The sequence below is a fragment of the Saccopteryx leptura genome, chromosome 13 (genome assembly GCF_036850995.1).
Source record: "Saccopteryx leptura isolate mSacLep1 chromosome 13, mSacLep1_pri_phased_curated, whole genome shotgun sequence".
In the NCBI taxonomy this organism is placed as follows: domain Eukaryota; kingdom Metazoa; phylum Chordata; class Mammalia; order Chiroptera; family Emballonuridae; genus Saccopteryx; species Saccopteryx leptura.
Genome location: NC_089515.1, coordinates 38,833,988 through 38,861,497, shown reverse-complemented (window position 1 = coordinate 38,861,497; position 27,510 = coordinate 38,833,988). Strand labels below are relative to the sequence as shown.

The 27,510-nt window shown below is 48.9% G+C and overlaps 1 protein-coding gene across 1 annotated transcript in view; it reads right to left on the bottom strand.

Annotated features, from left to right (window-relative positions):
• Positions 1-27,097, bottom strand: part of SLC28A1 (solute carrier family 28 member 1) — a 52,672-nt gene extending 25,575 nt beyond the window's left edge. Inside the window, exons 1-8 of the mRNA XM_066355431.1 lie at positions 26,988-27,097; positions 25,625-25,736; positions 24,653-24,741; positions 22,963-23,057; positions 20,713-20,896; positions 8,381-8,522; positions 7,584-7,697; positions 5,215-5,292 (exon numbers count right to left, since the gene is read on the bottom strand). Coding sequence (XP_066211528.1) covers positions 5,215-5,292; positions 7,584-7,697; positions 8,381-8,522; positions 20,713-20,896; positions 22,963-23,057; positions 24,653-24,741; positions 25,625-25,720 — 798 coding nt within the window. The 5' untranslated portion in view covers positions 25,721-25,736; positions 26,988-27,097. The remainder of the gene's footprint in view (positions 1-5,214; positions 5,293-7,583; positions 7,698-8,380; positions 8,523-20,712; positions 20,897-22,962; positions 23,058-24,652; positions 24,742-25,624; positions 25,737-26,987) is intronic.
• Positions 27,098-27,510: the final 413 nt, after the last annotated feature.

Sequence of the window (27,510 nt, the reverse complement as noted above, 5' to 3'; positions counted from 1 at the left end):
TTAGGCAGAGTTGGTAATACCATGGGAGCATTCTTATGCTAAAAGTGTTAAGTGGGGAAAACTGGAATATTAAAACCACTGCAAGAACACTAAACTAGTACACCCAAACAGCCACAGTGGTTGCTCCCACGTGCTGGGACTGGGGACATTTTTGTTTTCTTCTTTCTGTGTGTTTCATTTCTTGTTTGCTCATCTAACTTTCTTTCTTTTTTTTTTTTAAATTTTATTTATTAATTTTTTTTTTAGAGAGGAGAGAGAGAGGGAGAGAGAGAAAGGGGGAGGAGCTGGAAGCATCAACTCCCATATGTGCCTTGACCAGGCAAGCCCGGGGTTTCGAACCAGCGACCTCAGCATTTCCAGGTCGATGCTTTATCCACTGCGCCACCACAGGTCAGGCTCGTCTAACTTTCTGTTAACAGGTGAACACTGTCCAGGGGAAGAGAGAGTGGGCAGAGGAGAGCGCCAGGGCAGGCTCATCAGTCTGGTTTGGAACCTGCTGGGTCTGTGAGGCCTGCAGAACACCACGTGGGATGAAAGGTCAGGAGCTCAGAGGAGAGGTCTGGGCCTGGCCTCAGTTTGGGGGCCCTCTGTGCAGACACACAGCTCGAGGTTGAGGGGCAGATACAATTCAGAGGAAACTACTCCGAGTGAGAAGAGCAGTGACTAAGCCAGGGCCCAGGGTCACTGTCATTAAAGAATGAGAGGCCAAGGACAGGGGCATAGAGGAAACGGAGAAGGAACAGGGAGGTTGGAGAGCGTCCAGGAGACAAGGACAGCCTTTGCAGAAGGCCCGGTCAGGCAGCTGTGCCAGATGCAGCAGAGAACTCTAGAAAAATCAGGACTGAGATGAACACTTGGCACCCAGCGATTCAGAAGTCCCCGGAGGCCTCAGTGAAAGTGTCAGACAAGGGTTGAGGACAGCGGCCAGGTGGCAGTGAGCCAAGGAGTGGGGCACGGAGAAGTAGAAACGGCAAAGGTAAAAGCTCTGCGGAGAAGCTTGGCTGTGTGGGAAGGAAGAGGGGCCAGAGCAGAGAGGATGGGGGAAGGGCTGTTTTTGTTTTTAAGAAGAGAAAATCTTGAGCAATCCAATTTAGGCGCTAGTTCAAAATGAGTGGGAATGACAGGATGGCCCTGAGGAGAACGGAGACACTCTCTGCCCGCAGGCAGCTCCCCTGGAGATGAGAGACAAGATGAGAGGGTGGCTTTTCCTTTTCTTCCCAGACGGAGGCTACGAGGTTTATCTGGACTTGTTCCACTTGACATCTGTCACCCACTTCACTGCACTGGGGGATGTCACCTGACGGGACACAGGCACTGATTTGGAGATACCCTTTCCTGTCCTGTGACTCCCCCTGACTGTCTGGTGCTGGACACACCCCCAACATGGGGGTTGGTGACATCAGTCTGCTGTCCCTTGGAGTAAAACACATAGAGGATCACGTACTGTCTAGACGGCTTGTCCAATTTATCATGTGAGGGAACTGCTCCACGGGCTGGCAGGGCTGCAGGAAAGGCCAGAGCCAGGAAGGAGAGTGCCCAGGGCATTGGACCCAACTGTGGAATTTGATTTTCTCCCAGCAACAACCCAAGGGACATTTTCTACCTGTGAGATGGGGATCTTTGGTGGAGGGGAAGCTGTGTCTTAGATTAAATGGTGATCGTCTAAGGTGGGAAGCTGAATGGAAGAGAAGAGAGAAGGCCCTGGTTTTCTGATGTGGGATATTTAAGACCAAATAAGGTCCCTGTTGCCAATATGACCCCCTAGCCAGAACACTTCACTCCACAAGTGGGGACACTGAGGCTGTGAGATGTTGGTTACCTGCCCAAGGTCACATATCTGCAAAGAGACACAGTACCTGCTGTCCACCAAGCTGGTTGCCAAGACCCTGCAGTTTTGCTCTGGGCCAGCCTGGGTCTCATTTCTCTGTCTTCAGAGGCAGCATGGCTCCCCCCACTGGAGAGCCAGAGCTCAGAGGGTAGCTGCCCCAGTAAGTCCTGGCCACTGCTTTGTGGAAACTCAGAGCAGGCTGGTCCTGCTAGTACCAATGTTCTCCTAGAACTCAAGGGACAAGTAACTTCTAGCTCCACTCAGACCATGGTTCTCAAAGTGTGGTCTCTGAACCAGCAGTACCACCTGAGGATTCATTAGAAATGCAAACTTTGCCCTGGCCGGTTGGCTCAGTGGTAGAGCGTCAGCCTGGCATGCAGAAGTCCCGGGTTCAATTCCCGGCCAGGGCACACAGGAGAAGTGCCCATCTGCTTCTCCACCCCTCCCCCTCTCCTTCCTCTCTGTCTCTCTCTTCCTCTCCCACAGCCAAGGCTCCATTGGAGCAAAGTTGCCCCGGGCACTGAGGATGGCTCTGTGGCCTCTGCCTCAGGCGCTAGAATGGCCCTGGTTGCAACAGAGCAATACCCCAGATGGGCAGAGCATCGCCCCCTGGTGGGCATGCCGGGTGGATCCCGGTTTGGCGCATGCGGGAGTCTGTCTGACTGCCTCCCTGTTTCCAGCTTCAGAAAAATACAAAAAAAAAAAAAAAAAAAAAAAAAGAAATGCAAACTTTAAGCCTCTCCCCCAGAGTTTCAGATTTAGTACTTCTGCGGTGGGCGGGAGGCTTTGGCCTTTCCAGGGCTGCTGATACTGCTGGACTAGACACCACAATCTGGGAACCACACCCACTGAGCAGACCCTGTATCCTCACCAGGTAACAGGTTCCAAAGCGGGACTAGATGCACTGACACGGCCCTGCTGCTTCCTCTCCCTGGAGGGGGCTGAGCCAGGGATCTCAATGGGTACTGAGGTGTCGGGGCAAGTCCTCACTCCCCAGCACCCACCGTCTGGGGAGCTACAGGCAGAGCCCTGTCACCAGCACCAGGAGACAATGAACCACAGTAACCCAAAACTTGAAGGCTCCTCAGAGGTAATTACTGCAACATCACAAGCATCACAGAGAAGCAGATAAAGTGGACATGCCCCCTGATTTCCGGCTCATGCCTCCCCTCACCCGGAATGGCCTCGGCGCCTCCCTCCTCATGCCTGTCTCTGCCTGTCCATGTCTCCTTCAGAGACCTCAGCAGATGCCACACTCTCCTGGTTCAATTGTCCCATCTCCCTCCTTTTTTTTTTTTATCCCAACTCAGTCTCCATTTATTTCCTAGTCCCTCCCCTAAAAATGGTGCTAAGGTGGCCCTGGCCGGTTGGCTCAGCGGTAGAGCGTCGGCCTGGCGTGCGGGGGACCCGGGTTCGATTCCCGGCCAGGGCACATAGGAGAAGCGCCCATTTGCTTCTCCACCCCCCCTCCTTCCTCTCTGTCTCTCTCTTCCCCTCTCGCGGCCAAGGCTCCATTGGAGCAAAGATGGCCCGGGCGCTGGGGATGGCTCCTTGGCCTCTGCCCCAGGCGCTAGAGTGGCTCTGGTCGCGGCAGAGCGACCCCCCGGAGGGGCAGAGCGTAGCCCCTGGTGGGCAGAGCATCGCCCCCTGGTGGGCAAAGCATCGCCCCCTGGTGGGTGTGCCGGGTGGATCCCGGTCGGGCGCATGCGGGAGTCTGTCTGACTGTCTCTCCCTGTTTCCAGCTTCAGAAAAAAAAAAATGGTGCTAAGGTAACTAGTGACCCCTAAATCACTAAATCTAATGGCACTTTTCAGTCCTTATCTTTTTTTTTTTTTTTCTGTTTTGTTTTGTTTTACAAAATTTAGCACAGTTGACCATTAGGGGTTACAGACACAGCATCAGGCAGACACCCTGAAACCCCTGGGAGATGAGAACATTTTCCTCCGCCCACCCTCGGGGTTCCTCCGGAAGACCACAGGAGTGCACTGCGGCGCTTAGGCAGCGGGTGCGCGCTGCAGAGGCCGGAGTGTTAGTGAAGGATTGAGAGCATGAACAACGCAGGGTCAGCCAGACCCAGGAAGGATGCAGGAGCCCGTGGGGAGGCCATCACGTGGGTGGAAAGTTACCAGAAGAGAGATAGAGCCAAGGTGGAATGACTAATCAAAATGATACAGCTGGGAGGAGGCTGCCACATCAGCTGCGCTGGCCTCCAGCCAGGGAGGTGGGGGAGGGGGTGAAGAGGTCCCGGCAGAGACCCAGCTTCAGGCGGAGTGATGAGCTGGACTGTGGCCAGCAGGAAGCAGCCCGGATTCTGAAAATCTGAGCGAGCTCAGAGAAGACTTCCCCAGGCTGACATGGACCAGAGGCCTTGGACCAGGTCCATGTGATTCATGGAAAGAACGGAAAGAGAGCTCTGAGTCTTTAATTCGACTCAGCAGCAGGGAAGCCACTCCTACAGAGAGGACAAGTCCCAAATCGGGCAAATGTGCGTGTATGTGCGTGCACGTGTGTGTGTGTGTGTGTGTGTGCACGTGTGCATGGGAGTAATGCAGGAAGGGGCTGTGAATAAAAATTTGTGATTAGTGGATCTTGTGAGAAAGGGAATTCTGTGGCCACAGAGCATTTGTCTTAAGTCCTCCCTCACCTGACCTATCTTTGCTAAGAAAACACTGGCTAATTCACTGACCAGCAGTTCATCCATAGGACAGGGCCTCCCAGGGGCCAGGAAACAGCATTTGACAGGGAAGTGATGGGTCTTGTTAATGATAAAGCCACTTCCTTCGTTGTTGTTTTTTTTCCACTCTCGACAGAACATCCCATTTCAAAATCTTTTGCAACCATTAATGACAAATGTTTTACTACTGTTGTTAGGGATGCTCTTTGGAAGAGAAGCATGGTATAACTGGCTTCTACTTAGAGTAAGAGGAAGAAACATCACTTGACTGGGAGTCCCACAACCCAGCTCTAGGCCTAGCTGTGCCCTAACTCACTGGGTGATGGTGGCCAAGTCAGGGCTCCTCTCTGGGCTTGGTGTGACCATCTGTAACATAAAGAGGAGACCCCAGATCCCTGAGCATCCTCATAGCCTGACAGCCTGTGAATTCACGGTTCTAAAGGTGGTTAGGGGAGAGAGGCAAGTAGCAGGTATGTGCACATTCTTCCTGAAGGGGAGAAAAGAGGAAGGACACAGCTAACATAAGCAAAAACATACCGCCCAGGCAAGTGCTCCCACTGCCAGGGCCTTTCCCAGGACCCCAGGCTTAAGCTTCATTAGCTTCTAGGCCTCCCCTCCCAGGCCTGGCCCACACAGCTTGCTCAGACTCCCAAGTAGCTGGAGGCGCCTGGCAGCAGCTGCTAGAGGCCTCGTGGGCCAAGAGTCAGCTGACCTGAAAGGCAAAGACATCCTTGACCAGAGCTTCCCCAAACACGAAGCTGGAGCCGGCCTCAGTGTAGCTCAGGAAGATCTGAAAAGAGAAAATAGAACAAAGTAAAACCCAGAGTGAGGCCAAGAAGGAAGGAAGGAGGAAATAAGGGCAAGAGAGGGAGCTGGAGGAACCTCCATGGGCCTTGCCCAGGGCACAGGAGAGACACGGAGGCCATGGGTCCTCCCGCCCCGGGCAGGCTGGTCCAAACACTCATCCCCCAGGCCTCAGCCTTATACCTGCTGGACACCACCTGGCAGCATGTGGTGTTAAAGCCATATTCGTGGCCACTCTGACCTTCTAACGGCATTCTCCAGAAGACACACCCTCTCCAAACATTTTAAAGAAGTACTCTAAGATGAGAGTTATTTGGATAATAAAAAAATGACAAAGGGAGCAAGACAGTGAGAGGTGAGAAGCCTGTCAGAGGGCGCCTCATGTGCCTCCTTGCTCACTCCTTCTGTCCCCAGCCCCCATCTTGTCCCCATCCCAGTCTGTGGCCTTGCTGCTCAAATCTGGCCGCACTTCTACAGGAGACCTGATCTAGGTCCTGAACTTGCATTGCAACTGCAGGCACAAGTCACTTCTGTCCAGGCACCAGTGTCCCCATCTATGAAATGGAGGACATGACCAGAGTAGCAACTGTGTCTTCTCCACCCCAACACCCACATAGATACCACAGCATGGACATGCAGGGCCTTCTCCTCTAGAGAGCACAAGGAAAGGTGTGACGAGAGGAGCTGAGTACAGGAGTACCCTTTTGTCTAATATAATTATTTTTTTAAAAAATAAATCAAGGCCATGGCCAGTTGGTTCAGTGGTAGAGCATCAGACCAGTGGGTGGATGCCCTGAGCTCAATTCCCAGTCAGGGCACACAGGAGAGGTGACCACCTGCTTCTCCACCCCTCCCCCTCCTCCTTCTCTCTCTCACTCTCTCTCTTCCCTCCCGCAGCCATGGCTCAGTTGATTTGAGTACATCGGCCCAGGCACTGAGGATGGCTCTGTCAAGCCTCTGCCTCAGGCACTAAATATAGCTTGGTTGAGAGCATGGCCCCAGATGGGCAGAACATTGGCCCTAGACAGGGATTGCTGAATAGATCCCAGTGGGGGCACATGTGGGAATCTGTCTCTGTATCTCCTCTCCTTTCACTAAAAAAAAAAAAAGTATCATATTTCCTCATGTACAAGATGTACTTTAATTTGGGGGCCTGAAATTTGAATAAAAATGTATTACATAAAGTTATTGAACTCAAGTTTTAATCATCATACAATTCATACAACTCCTGTGTGACCAGGTGATGGCACAGTGGATAGAGCATCAGACTGGGACGCGGAGGACCCAGATTTGAAACCCTGAGGTCGCCAGCTTGAGTGTGGGCTCATCTGGTTTGAGCAAGGCTCAACAACTTGAGTCCAAGGTCGCTGGCTTGAGCAAGGGGTCACTCGGTCTGCTGTAGCCCCCTAGTCAAGGCACTTATGAAAAAGCAATCAATGAACAACTAAGATGCCACAACAAAGAATTGATGCTTCTCATCTCTCCCTTCCTGTTTTTGTCTGTCCCTATCTGACCTTCTCTCTGTCTCTCTCTGTCACACACACACAAAAATTTATACAATTCCTCATCACTGTCAAAACTCTCATCTATTTGCTTGTCCTCATCTGTGTCTAATGATGAATCACTGTTTTCAGCAATGAGTGCAAAAACAATGAAAAAAGCGAGTAAAAAAAAATCTACAACTACTGTGTAAGACACACCCAGCTTTTAGTCCCCAATTTTTTGAAAAAATGTGCATCTCATACATGGGGGAATGCAGTAAATCATGATGGTTGCACAACAATGTGAATGAACTTAATGACACTTAAAACTAGTTAAAAAGGTAACTGTTGTGTTGTGTGTATTTACAGCAATAAAAATGGAATTAAAAAAGTGTAACTTCAACAAACTAAACATTACCTCTAAACACGCACATGCAATTTTAAAGCACTTCTAACTCTTATAAGTTTCACATCACTGATGACTGCTGAGGGCCATATGCGTTGTGCCCGGGAACCCTAAGAACCTCCCTGTTCTGAGATTCTCTCCTGTATCACACCCAGCCTCTGAGAGGACACTCTGTCCAGGCAGGTGGCATCAGGACAAAGGCAAGTAGCAGGTGCACAGCCCAGCCCCTAGCTGCCCACCTGGTCTGGGGCACACTGGACACTAATACTCCTAGTCCCAGTTGCCCTCTGAGGCCCCAAGGCCCATCTTCCCCCCCCCCCCCCAGAGGGACTTCTCCACCATTCCCTTGCACTCCGAGATGCCCTGGGCAGCCAGGCTCTGTGTACACACCTGAATCTGGTCGCCCAGCCACTGGAACGCAGTAAATCCAGGTTCTGTTCTGATGACAAGGAGTCCAAGTACAAACTGTAGCCCAAGGCCCCAGGACACGGCCCGCCAAGATACCTGCCACCAATAAAGAAAGGCCCTGGTGAGCTCAGCCCCTGGGGGGTCCCCCAGGAAGCAGGGTGGGGTGAAGCAGAGGGCTCTGAGGGGCTACGGGAACTTTGGCCTGCCTATAGGATGGGGTCTGGACCTAGCCAGAAGCCCGGATCTATTGCCAGGGGTCACATCCTCCCTGGAGTTTGGAATAGGCCATGCTGTTGGCAGCAATGAGCCTGGAGCAGTAGGCAGGGTGAGCAAGGTCTAACTGAGGACCCAGGTAAGACTCAGCGAGCCTTGAGCATGCGTGGCACTTGGCTCTGCTTGGCGCTGGGTCATCACTGTGTGGGTGGAGTTGCAGCCTTGGGGTCTGACCTTAGTGTAACCTCCATCTGCCTGGACCCTCCCCCTTATTCCTCCTCCGTAAACAGGGCCCCAACTGTCCTAGTCCCACTCTGTCAGTGGCCCCACTCCAGCAGAGGAGAGAGGGACTCCTCTTAGCATTTAATGATTCCTTAGTGGTGATCCCCAAGCTCAGGTGTGCTTCAGGACCCCTGGGAGGCTCTGCGGGAGCCTGGGGGAAGGTGTTCACCACACTGTGAAGCCAGGAGGGGGTCCTAATACTGGAGGGGTTGCACTGCCAAGAAGGTGGAGGAGAGAACTGGCTGCGACCCCACCCGCTCTGCGCCTGACAACTAAGCACTCACTGCACGGTGATGCTTTGAGCAGGCAAAGAGGATGCTAATGAACACGCAGATTCCTGCAAAGGACACCAGCTGCTCAGGCCACCGGGAGGTGTCCAGAACCAGCCACAGGACCAGGCCCAGGAACGCAGTGAGGGCTAGACCCCTGCAGGGGAAAAGCAGAAAGTCACCATCAGTATCTCCTTCACCCCCCAGAATAACCCCGGGGCCCCAGGGACAGTGCACTCAGGGCTACTAGGACGAGAGAAAGTGTGTGACTTCAGGCAAACTACATAGCCTGAGTCTGATTTCCTCACTGGGAAAAGGAAGCCAAAGATTCCCCATTTCTCAAGGTTGGGAGAGGACTAAATAAGAGTATATGTGTACGGAATTTAGCACCTTGCCTCCCTCCTTGTCCTCAGGCAACAAATAATCTGTTTTCTCTTACCAGATTAGTTTGAATTTTCTAGAATTTTATATATTTTTTAAATTTATTTACTAATTTTAGAAAGAGAAGAAGGAAAAGAGAGAGAGAGACAGAAACATTGATCTGTTTCTGTATGTGCTCTGACCAGGGTCACTGGCTCGAGCAAGGGGTCACTAGCTGTGCTGGAGCCCCCCAGTCAAGGCACATGAGAAAGCAATCAATGAACAACTATGGTGCCGCAAATGTGAGTTGACGCTTCTCGTCTCTCTCCCTTCCTATCTGTCTCTCTATCTCTCTTTAGAAAAACAAAACAAAACAAAACAAAACAAAAAATGGAATCACACAGCACATTTATATATATATTTTGGCCTGAGTTCCTTGACGCAGTGTAATTATTTTGAAATTCATTCATATTTTTGCAGGTATCAATAGCTCATTCCTTTTTATTACTGAGTAGTGTCCCATTGTGTTCTGGGTCATCACACACCACAATCGGCTTATCCATTCACCTGCTGCTGAACATTTAGGTTGTTTCCAGTTCTTTGGCTATTATAGAAAAAATTGCTATGAACATTCAAACATTCGTGTGCAAGTCTTGGTAGAGATATATGTTTTCATTTCTCTTAGGTAAATACTATAAATGGAATGGGTGAATCATATGGCAGGTCTAACTTTTTTTTTTTTTCCCTGAAGCTGGAAACGGGGAGAGACAGTGAGACAGACTCCCGCATGCGCCCGACCGGGATCCACCCGGCACGCCCACCAGGGGGCGATGCTCTGCCCCTCCGGGGCGTCACTCTGTCGCAACCAGAGCCACTTTAGCGCCTGGGGCAGAGGCCAAGGAGCCATCCCCAGCGCCCATGCCATCTTTGCTCCAATGGAGCCTTGGCTGCGGGAGGGGAAGAGAGAGACAGAGAGGAAGGAGGGGGGTGGTGGAGAAGCAAATGGGCGCTTCTCCTATGTGCCCTGGCCGGGAATCGAACCCAGGTCCCCCGCACGCCAGGCCGACGCTCTACCGCTGAGCCAACTGGCCAGGGCCCAGGTCTAACTTTTTAAGAAACTGTTTTCCTAAGTGATTGTACAATTTTACATTCCCACCAGCTATAAGCGTTCCAGTCCCTCCACATCTTTGCCAACACTTGGTATGGTCAACCTTTTGAATCCTAGATATTCTAATGGAAATACAGTAATATTTCTTTGAGTTTAATTTGCATTTCCTAATGACTGCTAATGTTAAGCATCTTCTCATTTGTTTATTTACCACTGATATAGCTTCTTTAAGTAAATGTCTGTTGTTCAAACTTTGATCCCATTCTTATATTGGGTTGTTTTTCTTATTATTGACTTTTGAGAAGCATTATATTTTCTGGATACAAGTCCTTTGTCAGATATATGATCTGCAAAACTTTTCTCCTAGGTTGTCTTTTTATTTCTATAACTGTGTCTTTGGAAGAGAAGTTCTTAATTATGATGAAGTTCAATTTATCAATTTTTAAAATAGATTGTGATTTTGGTTTTGTATGTAAGAAATTTACTGGCCCTGCCTGGCCAGTTGGCTCAGTGGTAGAGCGTTGGCCTGGCATGCGGGAGTCCCGGGTTCGATTCCTGGCCAGGGCACACAGGAGAAGCGCCCATCTGCTTCTCCACCCCTCCCCCTCTCCTGCCTCTCTGTCTCTCTCTTCCCCTCCTGCAGCCAAGGCTCCATGGCCCGGGCGCTGAGGATGGCTCTGTGGCCTATGCCTCAGGTGCTAGAATGGCTCTGGATGTAACAGAGCAACGCCCCAGATGGGCAGAGCATCGCCCCCTGGTGGGCATGCCCGGTGGATCCCGGTAAGGCGCACGCGGGAGTCTGTCTGACTGCCTCCCCATTTCCAACTTCAGAAAAATACAAAAAGAAAAAAAAAGAAATTTACTTAAAGCCACAAAGATTTTCTCCTATGTTTTCTTAGAGAAGTTTTTGCCTGACCTGTGGTGGTACAGTGGATAAAGTGTCGACCTGAAACGCTGAGGTTGCCAGTTCAAATCCCTAGGCTTGCCTAGTCATGCATGGCACATACAGGAAGCAACTTTAAGACGAATGGATGCTTCCTGCTTCTGCCCCCTTCACTCTCCTTCTCTCTCTCTCCCCCCCCCACTCCAAAAATCAATAAATAAAATCTAAAAAAAAACGAGAGGTTTTATAGTTCATGCATTACATTTAGATTTATGATTCATTTTCAGTTTATTTTTTATATAATGTGAGTCATGGATCAAAGTTCTTTTGTTTCTTTCCCTGCCTCCACTTCCTGCTTCTTCTGCATATGGAGATCCCATTATTCTAGCAGATTTTATTGAGCTAATTTTTCCACTGAATTGCCTTAGCACCCTTGTCAAAAATCAATTAACTACCCTGGCTGGTTGGCTCTGTGGTAGAGCATTGGCTTGGTATGTGGTTGCCCTGGGTTCAACTCTCAGTCAGGGCACACAGGAAAAGTGACCATCTGCTTCTCCACCCCTCTCCTACCCCCTTCTCTCTATCTCTCTCTCCCTTCCCCTACCACAGCCATGACTTGATTGGTTTGAGCACACTGGCCTGGGCGCTGAGGATGGCTCCGTGATGCCTCCACTACAGGTGCTAAAAATAGCTCAGTTGCAAGCATGGCCCCAGATAGGCAGGTATTCAGCCCCAGATAGGGGTTGCCGGGTAGATCCCGGTCGGGGTACATGCACAGTCTGTCTATCTCCCCTCCTCTCACTTGGAAAAAAAGATAACAAAAGTTAGTTAACCATATATGTGTGGCTCTATTTCTGGACTCTTTATTCTGTTCCATTGACCCATTTGTCAGTTTTGATGACAGTACCACACTTTCTTGATTTCTGTAGCTTTACAATAAGTCTTAAAGACAAGTGATTAAGTTCAATAACTTTGTTCATCTTTTTCAAAGTTGTTTTGGCTATTCCAGGCTCTTCGTACTTCTTAGGATTTTAAGAATTCTACCCAAAGAACCTGCTATAATTTTGATTGTGATATTATCAGAATCTACATATTAATGTGAGGAGAATTGATACATTGACAATACTGGTCTTTTGATCCATGAACTTGGTCATTTGCTCCATTTATGTAAGTCTTCTATTTCTCTCAGCAATGTTTTCAGTGTACGGGTTTGCAGTCTCCTGTCGGATTTATCGTTAAGTATTTTGTATGTTTAAGGATACCCTAAATCAGTGGTCCCCAATCCCCGGGCCACGAACTGGTACTGGTCTGTGGGCCATTTGGTACCAGTCCACAGAGAAAGAATAAATAACTTACATTATTTCCGTTTTATTTATATTTAAGTCTGAACAATGTTTTATTTTTAAAAAATGACCAGATTCCCTCTGTTACATCGTCTAAGATTCACTCTTTTTTGTGTGTGTATTTTTCTGAAGCTGGAAACGGGGAGACACAGACAGACTCCTGCATGCGCCTGACAGGGATCCACCCGGAGCGCCCACCAGGGGGCGACGCTCTGCCCACCAGGGGGCGATGCTCTGCCCCTCCGGGGCATCGCTCTGTTGCGACCAGAGCCACTCCAGTGCCTGGGGCAGAGGCCAAGGAGCCATCCCCAGCGCCCGGGCCATCTTTGCTCCAATGGAGCCTCGCTGTGGGAGGGGAAGAGAGAGACAGAGAGGAAGGAGAGGGGGAGGGGTGGAGAAGCAGATGGGCGCTTATCCTGTGTGCCCTGGCAGGGAATCGAACCCGGGACTTCTGCACGTCAGGCCGATGCTCTACCACTGAGCCAACCGGCCAGGGCCTAAGACTGACTCTTGACGCTTGTCTTGGTCACGTGATACATTTATCCATCCCATGCTAAAGGCCGGTCCGTGAAAATATTTTCTGACATTAAACCAGTCTGTAGCCCAGAAAAGGTTGGGGACCACTGCCCTAAATAACATTTACAATTTGTTTGTTTATTGTTACTATATGGAAATGAAATTTTTTTTTATTTTGTTTTGTTATTGGGTTGTGAGTTTTTTTTGTATTTTTGTATTTTTCCAAAGTTAGAAGCAGGGAGGCAGTCAGACAGACTCTCGCATACTCCCGATGGGATCCACCCAGCATGCCCAACAGGGAGCAATGCTCTGCTCATCTGGAGTGTTGCTCTGTTGCAGCCGGAGCCATTCTAGTGCCTGAGGCAGAGGCCATGGATCCGTCCTCAGCGCCTGGGTCAACTTTGCTCCAATGGAGCCTTGGCAGCGGGAGGGGAAGAGAGAGAAAGAGAGAGAGAGAGGAAGGAGAGGAGGAATGGTGGAGAAGCAGATGGGCACTTCTCCTGTGTGCCCTGGTCAGGAATTGAACCCTGGACTTCCACATGCCGGGCCAACACTACCACTGAACCAACCGGCCAGGGCCGGAAATGCAATTTTTTTTTTTATACAGAGACAGAGAGAGAGTCAGAGAGAGGGATAGATAGGGACAGACAGGAATGGAGAGAAATGAGAAGCATCAATCATTAGTTTTTTGTTGCGACACCTTAGTTGTTCATTGATTACTTTCTCATATGGGCCTTGACCGTGGGGTTACAGCAGACTAAGTAACCCCTTGCTCAAGCCAGCGACCTTGGGTCCAAGCTGGTGAGCTTTGCTCAAGCCAGATGAGCCCGCACTCAAGCTGGTGATCTCGGGGTCTCGAACCTGGGTCCTCCACATCCCAATCCGACACTCTATCCACTGCGCCACCGCCTGGTCAGGTGCAATTGTTTTTTGTATGTGGATCTTATATCCTACAACCTTGCTAAACTCACTTACTAGTTCTTCATAGAATTTTCTATGTAGACAGTTATGTTGTCTATGAATAAAGATATCTTTATGTCTTTCAAATCTACACGTCTTTTATTTTTTTTTACCTTAGTGCACAAGCTAGAATCCCCAGTACAATGTTGAATAAAAGTAGTGACAGAGAATATTCATATATTGTTCTTGATCTCAATAGAAAAGCATTCAATCTTTCATAATTAAATATGATGTTAGCTGTAAGTTTTGGGTAACTGCCATTTATCAGGTTGAGAAAGTTTCCTCAGAATTTTTATCAATGGACATTAAATTTTGTCCAGTGCTTTATCTGGATCTATTGGCATGATCATATGGTTTTTCTTTTTAGTCTGTTAGTATAGACTAAATTGATTAAATTTTTAATGTTAAACCAACCTTGCATTCCTGGGGTAAACTCCAATTGTTCAGGATGTATTATCCCTTTTATATATTGTTGCATTTGGTTTTCTAAAAATTTGTTAATAATTTTTACATCTTTGTTCATGAAGGATATATTAGTCTGTATATATAATAATGTCATTAGCAGGGAGAGGGATTAAATCTACCATTTTGCTATTTATTTTCTACTTGTTCCATTTGTTCTTTGTTCCCCTTTTCTCATTTTTCTACCTTCTTTCAGTCTGACTATTTTTAGATGATTCTCTATTGTTTCCTCTTTAAAAACTTATTAGCTCAGTTGGTTAGTTTCATCTTGATACACCAAGGTTGCAGGTCAATCCCTGGTGAGCGCACGTCAAAGAATCAACCAATGAGGCCTGGCAGAGTGGGTTGGTGGATAAAGCAACCCCAGGTAGGGCATGTGTGAGAAGCAAACAATGAGCACACAACTAAATAGAACAATTAAGTGGGATGGTGAGTTGACGTTTCTCCCTCTCCCCCTTTTCTCTCTCTCCCTACTTCTCTCTCAAATCAATGGGAAAAATTTTTTTAAAGAATCAATCAATGAATGCATAAATATGTGAAACAACAAATTGATGTTTCTCTCTCTCTCCCTTTCCTCTCTCTAAAAATCAATCAATAAACAAAAAACTTATTAGCTATAACTCTTTGTTGTTCTATCTTAGTGATTGCTTTAGCATTTATAGTATACATCTTTAACTTATCACAATCTACCTTTAAGTGAAATTATACTAGTTCAAATAGAGTATAGAAAGCTTACAGCAGTATAATTTCATTTCTTCCCTCCAAACCTTTGTGCTATTATTGTTTACTTCTACATATCATATAAACTCCACAATACATGTTATTATTCTTGCTTTATAAATTGATTACATTTTAAAGGGATTTAAATAATACAAAGATAGTCCTATTAGGTGTGTGGTTACTCTTTTCAATGCTCTTCATTCATTCTTTTGTGTTGATCTAGGTTTCCATCTGCTATAATTGTCCTCTGTTAATGTTTCTTGTAGCACAAGTCTAATTTTTTTCATTGATTTGAGAGAGAGATTGAGAGAGAAAGAGAGTAAGAGAGGAGAGAGATGAGAAGCATCAACTTATAGTTGCACCACTTTAGTTGTTCATTGATTGCTTCTCATATGTGCCTTGACCGCATGGCTCTAGCTGAGCCAGTGACCCCTTGCTCAAGCCAGTGACCTTGGGCTCAAGCTGGCGCCCTCAGAGTTTTGAATCAGAGATCTCAGCATCCCAGGTCAACACTCTATCCACTATGTCACTACCAGTCAGGCATTTTTAGGTCTGAAAATTTTTTTCAGCTTTTGTATATCTTCATGTTTCTTGTGCTGGTAGTTTATGAAATTACTTGGATCCTTGAGTATTAAATTTCATTAAATTTGGGATTTGGGGGGCACTATTTTTTTTTAAGTATTTTTTCTTCTCTCCTTTTTCTTTAGAGACTTCAATCACATGTATATTTATTGCCCACTTAAAGTTGTGCCATTGTTAATTGACGTACTGTTTTACTCTTTCAAGTTTTGTTTTTAAAATTTGTTAGGCAGGGCCTGAGCAGCGTTTATTCTATGGTTAAATTTTTCCTGCTACTGATCCAGACCCTTCTTAGCACTCTAAACAATACTCTGTAAATTATGAGGCTTTTACTCTGGCTGTTGAGAATAAACACTATTCCTAGCCCTGCATGATATCCAGGCAGTGTTCTCGCTGATCCTCATGCATGACTCTTTCCTAGTCATTGGATAGCTTCCTCATACGCATTCACTGCTCAGAACTCAATTGACTATTTGAGGAGGACCTTCTGCAGGCCTCTGGCATTTTCCCTGCACAGCTCTCTCCTCTCAGGTGCTCTACAACCTAAACTCTAGATGCCCTGGCTTCCCTGGATTCCCGGCTCCGTCTTCTCAACTCCAGAATCCGCTGGCCCTGCCTTGATTCCCCCTCCCCGCCGCATGGCCTAGAAGCTCTCTCAGTGTGGTAAGGTGAAACAATCAGAGGCTTCATCTCATTTGTTTCCTGTTTCTTAAGGATCTCTATTCCTTGCTATCTAAAGCCCAGTGTCTTGAAAGCTACTGTTTCATATATTTGTTGTTTAGCTTGTTTGTTTGTTTGTTTGTTTTTAAGAGGCAGGGAGAGAGAGAGACAGGAACATCGAGCTGCTCCTGTATGTGCCCTGACCAGGGAATCAAACTGGCAGCCTTTATATCAGGATGACACTCTAGCCCACCAAGGTATCCGGTCAGGGTTTTATTTATTGATTGATTTTTAGAGAGACAGAGAAAGGAAGAGAGAGAGAGGGGAGGGGAAGGGAAACATTTATTTGTTGTTTCACTCAGTTGTGCACTCCATGGTTGTTTCCTGTGTGTGCCCTGACTGGGGTCAAACCCGCAACATTATTGTTTCAGGACACTTGTAACTGACTGACCTAACCAGCCAGGGCCTTGTTCTGGTGTTTAGTCGTGTTTTTTTGTTTGTTTTTTGTTTGTCTGTTTGTTTAGTTGTTTTAAATGGGAAGATAAACCTGGTCTCTGTTACACCATCTTAACTAGAAGCCAAAATCAAATACATGTATTTTATAAACAGGTTTTTTGTTTTGTTGGGTTTTTTTGAGACAAAATTCACATGCCATATAATTTGCCCATTTAAAGTGTATGATTCCATGGTTTTTAGTACATTCACAGAGTGGCACAACCATCTCCACAATCAATTTTAAAATATTTTCATCAGCCCAAGGAGAAATCCATATCTCTGGTCATCACCTCCCAATACTCCCGTCCCAGCCCTAGTTAATCGCTAATGTACTGTCTCCATAGATTTGTCTGTTCTGGACATTTCATGTAAATGGAATCGTACAATATGTGGTTCTTTATGACTGCCTTCACTTAGCATAACGTTTTCAAGCTTCATCATTACTGCAGTATTTATCAGCACTACATTCCTTTTTATGGCTAAATCATATTCCATAATATGGGCATACACATTTTATTTGTCCATTTATCATTAGCAGACATTTTAGTTGTCTCCACTTTTTGGCTATTGTGAATAACGATGCTATGAACATTGTGTACAAGTTTTTGTATGGACCTAAGTCTCCATTTCTCTTAGGTAAATACTTAAGAGTGGAATTGATGGATCATATTGGTTACTCCATGTTTAACGTTTTGAGGAACTAATTGTTTTCTAAAGCAGCTATTCCATTTACATTTCTACCAGTACTGTATGGGTTTTAACTTTTCCACATCTTTGCTAACATTTATTATCATCAGTATTTTATTTATTTATTTATTTATTTATTTATTTATTTATTTATTTTAGTGAGAGAGAGAGAGAGAGAGAGAGAGAGAAGCATTCACTTGTTCAACTTAATTGTTTATTCATTGGTCACTTCCTGTATGTGCTCTGACTGGGGGTCAAACCCACAACCTTGGTGTTTCAGGACAATGCTCTAACTGACTGAGCTAACCAGCCAGGACTCTGTATGTTTTTTTGTTTTTTTACAGAGACAGAGAGAGAGTCAGAGAGAGGGATAGATAGGGACATACAGACAGGAAGGGAGAGAGATGAGAAGTATCAATCATCAGTTTTTCATTGCGACACCTCAGTTCATTGATTGCCTTCTTATATGTGCCTTGATCATGGGCCTTCAGCAGACCGAGTAACCCCTTGCTCGAGCCAGCAACCTTGGGTCCAAGCTGGTGAGCTTTGCTCAAACCAGATGAGCCTGCACTCAAGCCAGCGAACTCAGTGTCTCAAACCTGAGTCCTCCGCATCCCAGTCCGATGCCCTATCCACTGCACCACCATCTGGTCAGGCTCTGTATGTATTTTTTAAAGAAAACTTTACATCAGGGGTCCCCAAACTTTTTACATGGGGGCCAGTTCACTGTCCCTCAGACCGTTGGAAGGCCGACTATAAAAAAAAAACTATGAACAAATCCCTATGCACAGTGCACATACCTTATTTTAAAGTAAAAAAACAAAATGGAAACAAATACAATATTTAAAATAAAAAACAAATAAATTTAAATCAACAAACTGACCAGTATTTCAATGGGAACTATGCTCCTCTCACTGACCACCAATGAAAAAGGTGCCCCTTCCGGAAGTGCGGCGGGGGCCAGATAAATGGCCTCAGGGGGCCGCATGCAGCCCACGGGCCATAGTTTGGGGACCTCTGCTTTACATCAATACCTCAAATAGAACACCAGTATCACTGATTTGTCATAAATAGAAGACAATTGTTAAGAATAAATCCTTTTAGGCCTGACCAGGCGGTGGCACAGTGGATAGACCGTTGGCCTGGGATGCTGAGTATCCAGGTCTGAAACCCTTGAGGTCACTGGCTTGAGTGTAAGATCATAGACATGACCCCATGGTCGCTTGCTTGAGTCCAAGGTTGCTGGCTTGAGCAAGGGGTCACTGGATCAGCTGGAGCCTCCTCTTCCCCATCAAGGCACAGATGAGAAAGCAATCAATGAACAACTAAAATGCCGCAACAAAGAATTGATGCTTCTCATCTCTCTCCCTTCCTGTCAGTCTGTCTCTGTGGCACCCCTACCTTGCTAAAAAAAAAAATTTTTTTAAGAATAAATCTTTTTAGGCCCTTAAAAAAATTCTGACCTGCGGTGGCGCAGTAGATAAAGCGTTAACCTGGAATGCTGAAGTTGCCACTATGAAACCCTGGGCTTGCCCGGTCAAGGCACATATGCAATTAACTACTATGAGTTGATGCTTCCCGCTCCTATTCCCCTTTCTCTCTCCTCTCTCTAAAATCAATAAATAAAATATTTTTAAAGTAAGAAAAAAATAAATCCTTTTATAAATCTTCTTAATAAAGAGAAGGCAAATGTAAAAGCAAATCTATTTACAAATAAAATGTAAAATGTGTTCATCTATAGGCTAGCTCAAATCATTTAGCTGTGAGAAATACCACTATACCCCACACCTCCCCGGCTTAGTCATTGGATATCTTTGGGCACAGTTTCTTCATCAACAAAATAGAGTACTGAAAAGATGGGTGCTCGGTATTTTTTTTGGTTGGGGGGGTTTTGAGCAGTAGAAATGTTCATTTCCAGATAGTTGTTTGTTTTTTTTGTGTTTTTTTTTTTCATTTTTCTGAAGCTGGAAACAGGGAGAGACAGTCAGGCAGACTCCTGCATGCGCCCGACCAGGATCCACCCGGCACGCCCACCAGGGGCGATGCTCTGCCCACCAGGGGGCGATGCTCTGCCCATCCTGGGCGTCGCCATGTTGGGACCAGAGCCACTCTAGCGCCTGAGGCAGAGGCCACAGAGCCATCCCCAGCGCCCGGGCCATCTTTGCTCCAAAGGAGCCTTGGCTGCAGGAGGGGAAGAGAGAGACAGAGAGGAAAGCGCGGTGGAGGGGTGGAGAAGCAAATGGGCGCTTCTCCTGTGTGCCCTGGCCGGGAATCGAACCCGGGTCCTCCGCACGCTAGGCCGATGCTCTACCGCTGAGCCAACCGGCCAGGGCCTGTTTGTTGTTGTTTTTTTTTTTTTAACTTCAGTTTATAAAACATAAAATAGAACTGCCTGGTTTAAATGGGGCTGGGGCAGTGTTTGATGTTTCCCTCTCTGACCCCCTCTCCTGCCCTGTGGCATTTCAAGGTTTCCGGAACTCTAAGGAAACTGCTTTGAAAACCAAGGGATCTGGCTCTGGCCAGTTGGCTTAGTGGTAGAGTTTCAGACTGGCTTATGGAAGTCCCAGGTTTGATTCCCAGTCAGGGCACACAGGAGAAGTAACCATCTGCTTCTCCTCCCCTCACCCTTCTTCTTCTCTCTCTCTCCCTCTTGTCCTCCTATAGCCATGACTCGGTTGGTTTGAGCACATTGGCCCCAAGCACTGAGGATGGCTCTGTGGAGCCTCTACCTCAGGCACTAAAAATAGCTTGGTTGTGAGCATAGCCCCAGATAGGCAGAGCATCAGCCCCAGACAGGGGTTGCTGTGTGGATTCTGGTCGGGGTGCATGCAGGAGTCTGTCCCTCTATCTCCCCTCCTCTCACTTGGAAAAGAAGAAAAATAAAGAGAAAAGGAAAGCCAAAGGATCCCAAACTGTTGTCCAGAGAAATATTTTTTTAAAATATTTTTTTAGGGGAGGAGCAGGAAGCATCAACTCCCATATGTGCCTTGATCAGGTAATCCCAGGGTTTTGAACTGGCGACCTCAGCATTCCAGGTCGACGCTTTATCCACTGCGCCACCACAGGTCCAGAGAAATATTTACATCAAAATCCCCTGGGGGCTACCAAAAAGTAACAATACCTGGACCCAACCCAACCTGCTGAATCAGACTCCAGGGGAGGCCACCAGACAGTTGCATGTCTCACACATGTCCCAGGTGATCTGATAGAAGGCAAAGATACAGGCCCTCCCTGCTGGGATGGGCTGGGATCTCTTAATTTGGGAAACTGTTGAGTCCTGTTCTCTGCTGTCATAGTCACCTCTCCTAACTGGGACAGAGAACCAGCCAGGAACTGGTATATCTCCACAAAGATTGCTGCCACCTTTGAAACCACCCAGCAGTGCTTACCCTGGGGCTTCCAGAAGGCAAGCAGGGTAGCTGTGCTCCCCACGCACAGGAACTGTCTGGTGGGATGGCCTGAGGTCCTCCTCATGCAACCCTGGCTGTGACCGCAGGGCTGACTCAGAGGTCCTCAGCCAGATTGCCCCACTCCTTCCCACCCTGCCCCACCTGGGGGCCATGCGCTCACTCACCTCTTAAACCAGAGTTTCAGGTGGGAATGCCCCAGGTTTGGGACACACCTCAGCAGCTTTGGCCCCAGCAGTTCCTTCAACAGGCTGTAGGCCAGGAAGGCAAGGACCACACAGGTGAGGACGAACAGGGCCAGGGCTCTCTGGAAATCCAGGAGGCATGCAATCAGCAGGAAGGCAGCAAAGGCTGGGAGCAGGTGGGGGAGGTACAGTGAGGGGTCAGTGATGATGACAACAGCTCCTGCAGCCCCTGCAGCCCCGCCCTCTGGCTCCACCTACACCATCCAGAACTTGGAGGGTGGAATCTCACTCACGCCCTCTGAGCCTCAGTTTCCTCACCTGGAAAGGGGAACAACCATCCCTCTGTGTTGGAGGGTGTTAAGGAGTTAATTGACAGAATGTGTGTATGAAAGGGCTTTGCAAACTGTAAAGTGTTGACCAAATATGAGGGAGGAGATGCATTAGGAGGAGGCAAGATAGCATGAATTTTTTGAACACCAAGAAAGCACCTGCTATGTTCCAGAGCTAGCTAGGTTCCACAGAGGACAGAGATGAGTAAGTCAGCTACTCCGAGAAGGAGTGCACTCGTGTCTCACAGGATCCCATCCTGAAATGGTAATCAGTGACCATTTTCTTCCTGGAATCTCCTTTTCCCCTTCAAGGACCTAAGCCAGTCTGTGCTATGCCTCATGAAAGGAACCTAACAGTGGATAGCAGAGGAGATCCTATTTCTAGCATGGAAGCTTGCCTGAGTTGGTGCTCAACAAAGCTCTGCTGAATGACTGGGTAAGTGAACGTCCCTGCCCTGAGAATGTCTCTCCCTGGCTTATGAACTTCAAAAGCCAGGGCCCTTGAAGAATGGAAAGAACTTATAGCCTTTCCATTGGATAAAAAATGTGGGATGGCCTGACCTGTGGTGGCGCGGTGGATAAAGCATCAACCTGGAAATGCTGAGGTTGCTGGTTCAAAACCCTGGGCTTGCCTGGTCAAGGCACATATGGGAGTTGAAGCTTCCTGCTCCTCCCCCCCTTCTCTCTCTCTCTCTCTCTCCCTCCCCCCCCTCTAAAAAAAAATGAATAAATAAAAATAATTTAAAAAAAAATGTGGGATGATACCTTGTAAACGTGAGCTCTACCCCACCCCTGCTGCTGAAAGAGGAGCCGGAGAGTACTGGCTGGAGCATTCCCACTGAGCTTCCTCCCATCTTTGTGGAATCTTCCTTACTCTCCCTTCCTATTCTCAAATGCATAAAAGAAACTGCAAACTGTTATTCTCAGAAGTATTTTTCTCAGTCTGTTGAGATCCTGTTTCCAGGAGTATCCTTTCTTTGGCTCAAATAATTTATTGTTATCATTATTATTTTTAGCAAGAGAGACCGACAGAAAGACAGACAGACAGGAAGGGAGAGAGATGAGAAGCATCAACTCATAGTTGTTCATTGATTGCTTCTCATATGTGTCTTGACTGGGGGGCTCCAGCCGAGCCAGTGAACCCTTGCTTGAGCCAGCGACCTTGGGATCATGTCCATGATCCCACACTCAAGCCAGCGACCCTACGCTCAAGCTGGTGAGCCTCCTCTCAAGCCAGATGAGCCTATGCTCAAGCCAGCGACCTTGTGGTTTCAACCTTGGGACCTCAGTGTCCCCGGTTGATGCTCTATCCAACAGTCAGATCTAAATAAATGGTTATAAAAACTTTCTACTGGTTTAGCCATTCATACATCAATACAATACCAGCCCTTTCCCATCTGTCCAGCTTCGTCCTCTGTCACTCCCTGTCTAGAATATCACTCCCCAGCTATACTATATTGTTGCTCTGCTCCTGTCCATTTTCACCTTTGCTCCTGGGGTTCCTCTGCATGGAGTGTTACTCAATTCTTATTATCCTTCCCCTACACATGGTTAACTCCTACTTAACCTGTGAAACACAAATGCCACCTCCACCTGGAAGTCTTCCCTGACCACCCTATCCCTCAATGAATGCTCCCAGATGGCTTGGAAAGAGTTGTTGCCCTCTCCCTTACTGACCAGAGTGCCTTGGGAACAGGAGCTGGTCTGCCTTCATTCTGATGACCCTGTTTCTAGCATGGAAGCTTGCCTGAGTTGGTGCTCAACAAAGCTCTGCTGAATTACTGGGTAAGTGAACGTCCCTGCCCTGAGACATGGATGGCTGGGGTGAGGTAGCTGAAGTGGGTGGTGGGGACAGGAAGAGCTGGGGCAGGAGTGTCCCTGTTGGGGCTGGGCCCAGGCTCACCAGTACAGAGCAGACCCGTGCAGATCCATCGAAACAGCTGCGAGTGCTCCCTGCAGAAGTGTCTGGCTCTCAGGGCTGGCTGCTGCAGGCTCCTCCTGGGGAGAAGACCAGAGGGTCCCTGGGGGCCCCACTCCCATCCCCCATTGGGACCAGAGGGTCCCTGGGGGCCCCATTCCCATCCCCCCTTTGGGACCAGAGGGTCCCTGGGGACCCCCACTCCCATCCCCCCATTGGGACCAGAGGGTCCCTGGGGGCCCCCACTCCCATCCTCCCATTGGGACCAGAGGGTCCCTGGGGGCCTCCACTCCCATCCCCCCATTGGGACCAGAGGGTCCCTGGGGGCCCCACTCCCATCCCCCCATTGGGACCAGAGGGTCCCTGGGGGCCCCCACTCCCATCCCCCCATTGGGACCAGAGGGTCCCTGGGGACCCCACTCCCATCCCCCCATTGGGATCATCAACACCTCCAAGTGGAAGCCACCCCAGTGAAATGTTGATATGAGGTGAACCAGGCACTGGCCTTGACGTCCACAGGGCTGGAGCACAACCCCAGCCCAGAGCAAACTGAGGACAGGCTCCAGCCACCCGTGCCTTCCTGCCTGTCTGTGCCTCCGCCTAGAGCAGCAGCACCGCCCAGCCCGAGCGATCACACTGCCTGCAGGGCTGGGCGGGGATGACGGATGAAAGGAAGAACTTACCAACAGACAGTACCACACACCATGTACAAGCCATACTGGCTGCCCCCTGTCCCTGTCCCATTTCCACCTGTCCATGGAGCAAGGTGCAGAGGCTCCCAGCCCCACATTTACACCCTTGGGATCTGGGACAGCTGTCATTGAGTCAGCGGCTCCTCCCCAAGAGTATGTGTCAACAGCCCACCCCACGCCCCACAGCTGTGGCCCCACCGCCTCCTGGCCCAGCACAAATGCCAATTCTTGCCTGGTCATCTGGTCATTTGCTCATCCCTGCAGTCAAGGCTGAAATCTGAATAGCCCTGGGGTCCCACACGCTGAACACATAGATGTTCACTCAGAGCTCATTAGCTCTGTTTTAGAACCCACTCTTCTCTCTCTCTGTCCCCGCCTTCTACCTCCTAATTGCATCTTCCCCAATCTCCACCCCCCAGGCAGACAGATGAGATCCCCCCCCCCTTCCTGCTCTCAACTCAGGACTGTCCAGGGAGGACCCTAGTGGGCCCAGGCATTGGAAGTCCAAGTTCTAGGCTCCTACTTGCTGCCTGTGTGACCTGGGCCCAACCCTTTCCCTCTCTGGGCTTGAGACTTCTCATGTGGAAACAGGGGCCTGGCCAAGTCCAGGGGGTTTCAAAGTAAGCCTTGAGGTTCCCCAAGGTACCCAGAGACTGAATGTGGAAGGAGACAGATGGGGAGGTTGAGACCAGTATGGTTTGGGGGTCCCATCAAACTCCAACCAGAGCAGCCCCACAGCTATTTGGGGTCTCCAACGGGATTTCACTCTCGCTGCTTCAAAGCCAGTTGCGAGCCTCCGATCGGGCTCACCTCTGAGGCAGGGTCTGGCAGAGCACATTCACGGGCTACAGCACGTTTTATCCTTTCTTCAGCAAAGGTTTAGAGTTGCCTTTCGAAGGGTCAAAGACCAGGCTCCCCGTTCCTGCTCCCCACGGTGGCCTCTTCCCCAAGCCAGCCTACGTCCCCTCCTGGGGGCCACCTACCATCCTGAGAAGGGCTGCTGGGTGGTTTGGCTCCAAGTGTTGCTGCCTTCTGCAGGGCTCAAGTTGCTGCCAGGGCTCCGGCCTTCCTCCTAAAAGGCCACCAGAGAGTGACCACAGTGTATCTGCCACCCCGGGGAAAGACTAGAGCTGGTGTCCTGGAGTGGGAAGAGACCCTGGCTGCCACCCGTGTGCCCACAGGAGTGGGCTAAATAGGGGCTGGGCTTTTGTACAGGAAGTAATTAGAAGGCAACTTAATTAAATCTGCAGAGCGTGCATTGAGCATCTACTGTGTGCTGGGCTCTGTGCTCGACACATGCTGCCCTCAGGGAGCTCGTGGTCAGCACGAGGGAAGGACACTCAGCTGTGCCTGAGCTGTGGCTGTGGGAGTCCTCGGCAGGACCGCCTGGCCGCACCGCCCCAGGACCCCAGTGGCCTCAGTCTGTGGAGTTGTGTTCTGATGTGCAGGGCAGTTATTCTTGCAGATTACAATGTGAAAGGCACCGCCTGGGTCGGGCAGTGTGATAAAGGGAAAGGCATTCTGTCAGGGAATGTTGGGAGGAAAGAGGGCGTCGTCTTAGGCACCAGAGTTCTGGGGGGTAGGCCTGCCTGGAATTCCAGAGCAAGGACAGCTCGCCAGCCCCTCAAAGGCTGAGACTTCTCCAGAGGTCCCTACCCTACCCCCATGCGGTTTCTCCTTCTCGTTCTTTAAATCACAGCTCAAATGGCTCTTCTTTGTTGACGTTGAGACCTTCCCTGACCTGGCAGACTAGGGCAGGCTCTCCAGGCACACCACAAATGTTTAATGAGTGAAGGAAGAGGCTGCTCTGTGCAGAGGAGGCCAGCGCACTGTGGGGTGGGCATGTCCGTCCTAATTGTTTAAGTGAAGAGGTTGGGGGGGGGAGTGAAAGAGGATGGTGTGCAAAGGCCCCTCCCACTAGGGGGACCAACATGGGGATGGGGAAGGGAACAGACCAGGCTTTCCAAGAGCTCGGCCCCCATGTTGTCCAGACCACTGGTCACGGATGCGAGAGAAATGGACTCCTTTGGTCTCGGTGTGTCGTTTTCCATGGGCCACAGCTTCCAGCTGAAAGACAAAGTCAGGGCCCAAAGCTGAACGGGGAAGGCCAGGCCAGACCCAGAGAAGGGTCTGGAGATGGGAGGGGGGTGGGGAGGAGGGGGGCTGGCAGGGGCAACCAGACACCTGGCAAAGCTCATTCCATCTCAGAGCCCAACCGTTGTCCTGTCTGCGGGCCATGGCTGTGACTCCCCAATGACAGAGGAAGGTGTCCCTTCCTGCACTTCTGAACCTGAGAGAGGCAAGTTCTCTTATATCTGTGAGGCCAGGCAGAAATGGGGGAATTCTGCCCATCTCACAGGGAAGGAAAGGAGGGAATTCTGTATAGCACATGTGTGCACCCGGTAAAGCCATTTTTCTGAAGAGAGGCCCTAGCTGTCCATGCTCCCCTCAATATGCTAAACCCATTGCCCTTAAGTGACATCTTCATTGTTTTATACTTTCCCACCTCCAAAACATGGAGGCACATTATCCTGAAGACTTCATTCCAGTCCCTGTATTCAACAACACCTGAAATCAGCCCTCTTTCTGGACTTTTCAATATAAGAGCCAATATAGTCCTTTTTTTTTTTTTAAACTGAAGCTCAGTTCATAGGCTAAAACTCACCTGTAAAGTAAGAACTCTAAGACCCCATTTCTCCCCACTCCTGTTCTCTCTCTTTTTTCTTTTTCTCCCTTCTTTTCCAAGTGAGAGGAAGGGAGATAGAGAGATAGAGTCTCACATGCACTCTGACCAGGATCCACCCAGCAACTCAAGACTGGGGCCAATCCTCTGCCCATTTGGGGCCATGCTCACAACCAAGCTATTTTTAGCACCTGAGGTGGAGGCTCCATAGAGCCATCCTCAGTGTTCAGGCACAGTGCGCTCTCAAACCAACTGAGCCATGGCTGTGGGAGAGAAAGAGAGAGAGAGAGAGAGAGAAAAGGGGAAAGGGATGGAGAGACAGATGATCACTTCTCCTGTGTGCTCTGACAGGAAATCAAACCCGGGACATCCACATGCCGGGCTGATGCTCTACCACTGAGCCAACTGGCCAGGGCTGTTCTCTCTCTTTTTCTTCCCCTTGGGGAGCAACCTACACTATCCAAACACCACCTGGTTAAGCTCACATACCAAGAGGCGTGCAGTCACACGGGCACACACAAGCGAACACACATGGAGGTACACATACAGACGGAGCCTGGAAAGCCCCGCTAGCCACAAGCTCACATACAGACACACAGCTGCACAGAGGGGGGCAAGATCCTCCTCCAACTCACGTATTTGTGGTGAACAAGCCACTCTCAGGGACAGGTGGAAGCGTGTATCTGTGGGAAGACAAGCCGCGTACAGCCGGCTTGCACTTTGTCCTGTCTTCTCATTTCAGTAGAATTCCTGGGCAGAGTTCAGAGTTGGAGTAGGTTGGGCTGTCACAGCCCAGGGGGGGAACCTAACCTCTCTCAGGGAAATGGCGAACAGGGAAAGTGAGCCATCGCTAGGCTTAGACCGCTGACCTCCTGCCCTCTTACTTCATCTGCCTTCCTTCTCTGAGATGCCTTCTTCTCCACTCTCCCTGCTCTCAAACACACCCACCTCTTCCAGGAAGTGCACCCTGATTACTCTCACCCTTCCCACAGCCCCTTCAGCAGCTTCCCTTTCCCCCCCGCCGTCAGTGCCACTCAGTTTTTCGGACCATGCATTTTACCTTTCATTTCACCTCTTATCCTGTCTCCCTTTCTTGCTCAGTAATTACAACAGCAATCTTTTCTCCTGAGCTTGAAGATAAAGGAAGTAGTGTAGCTG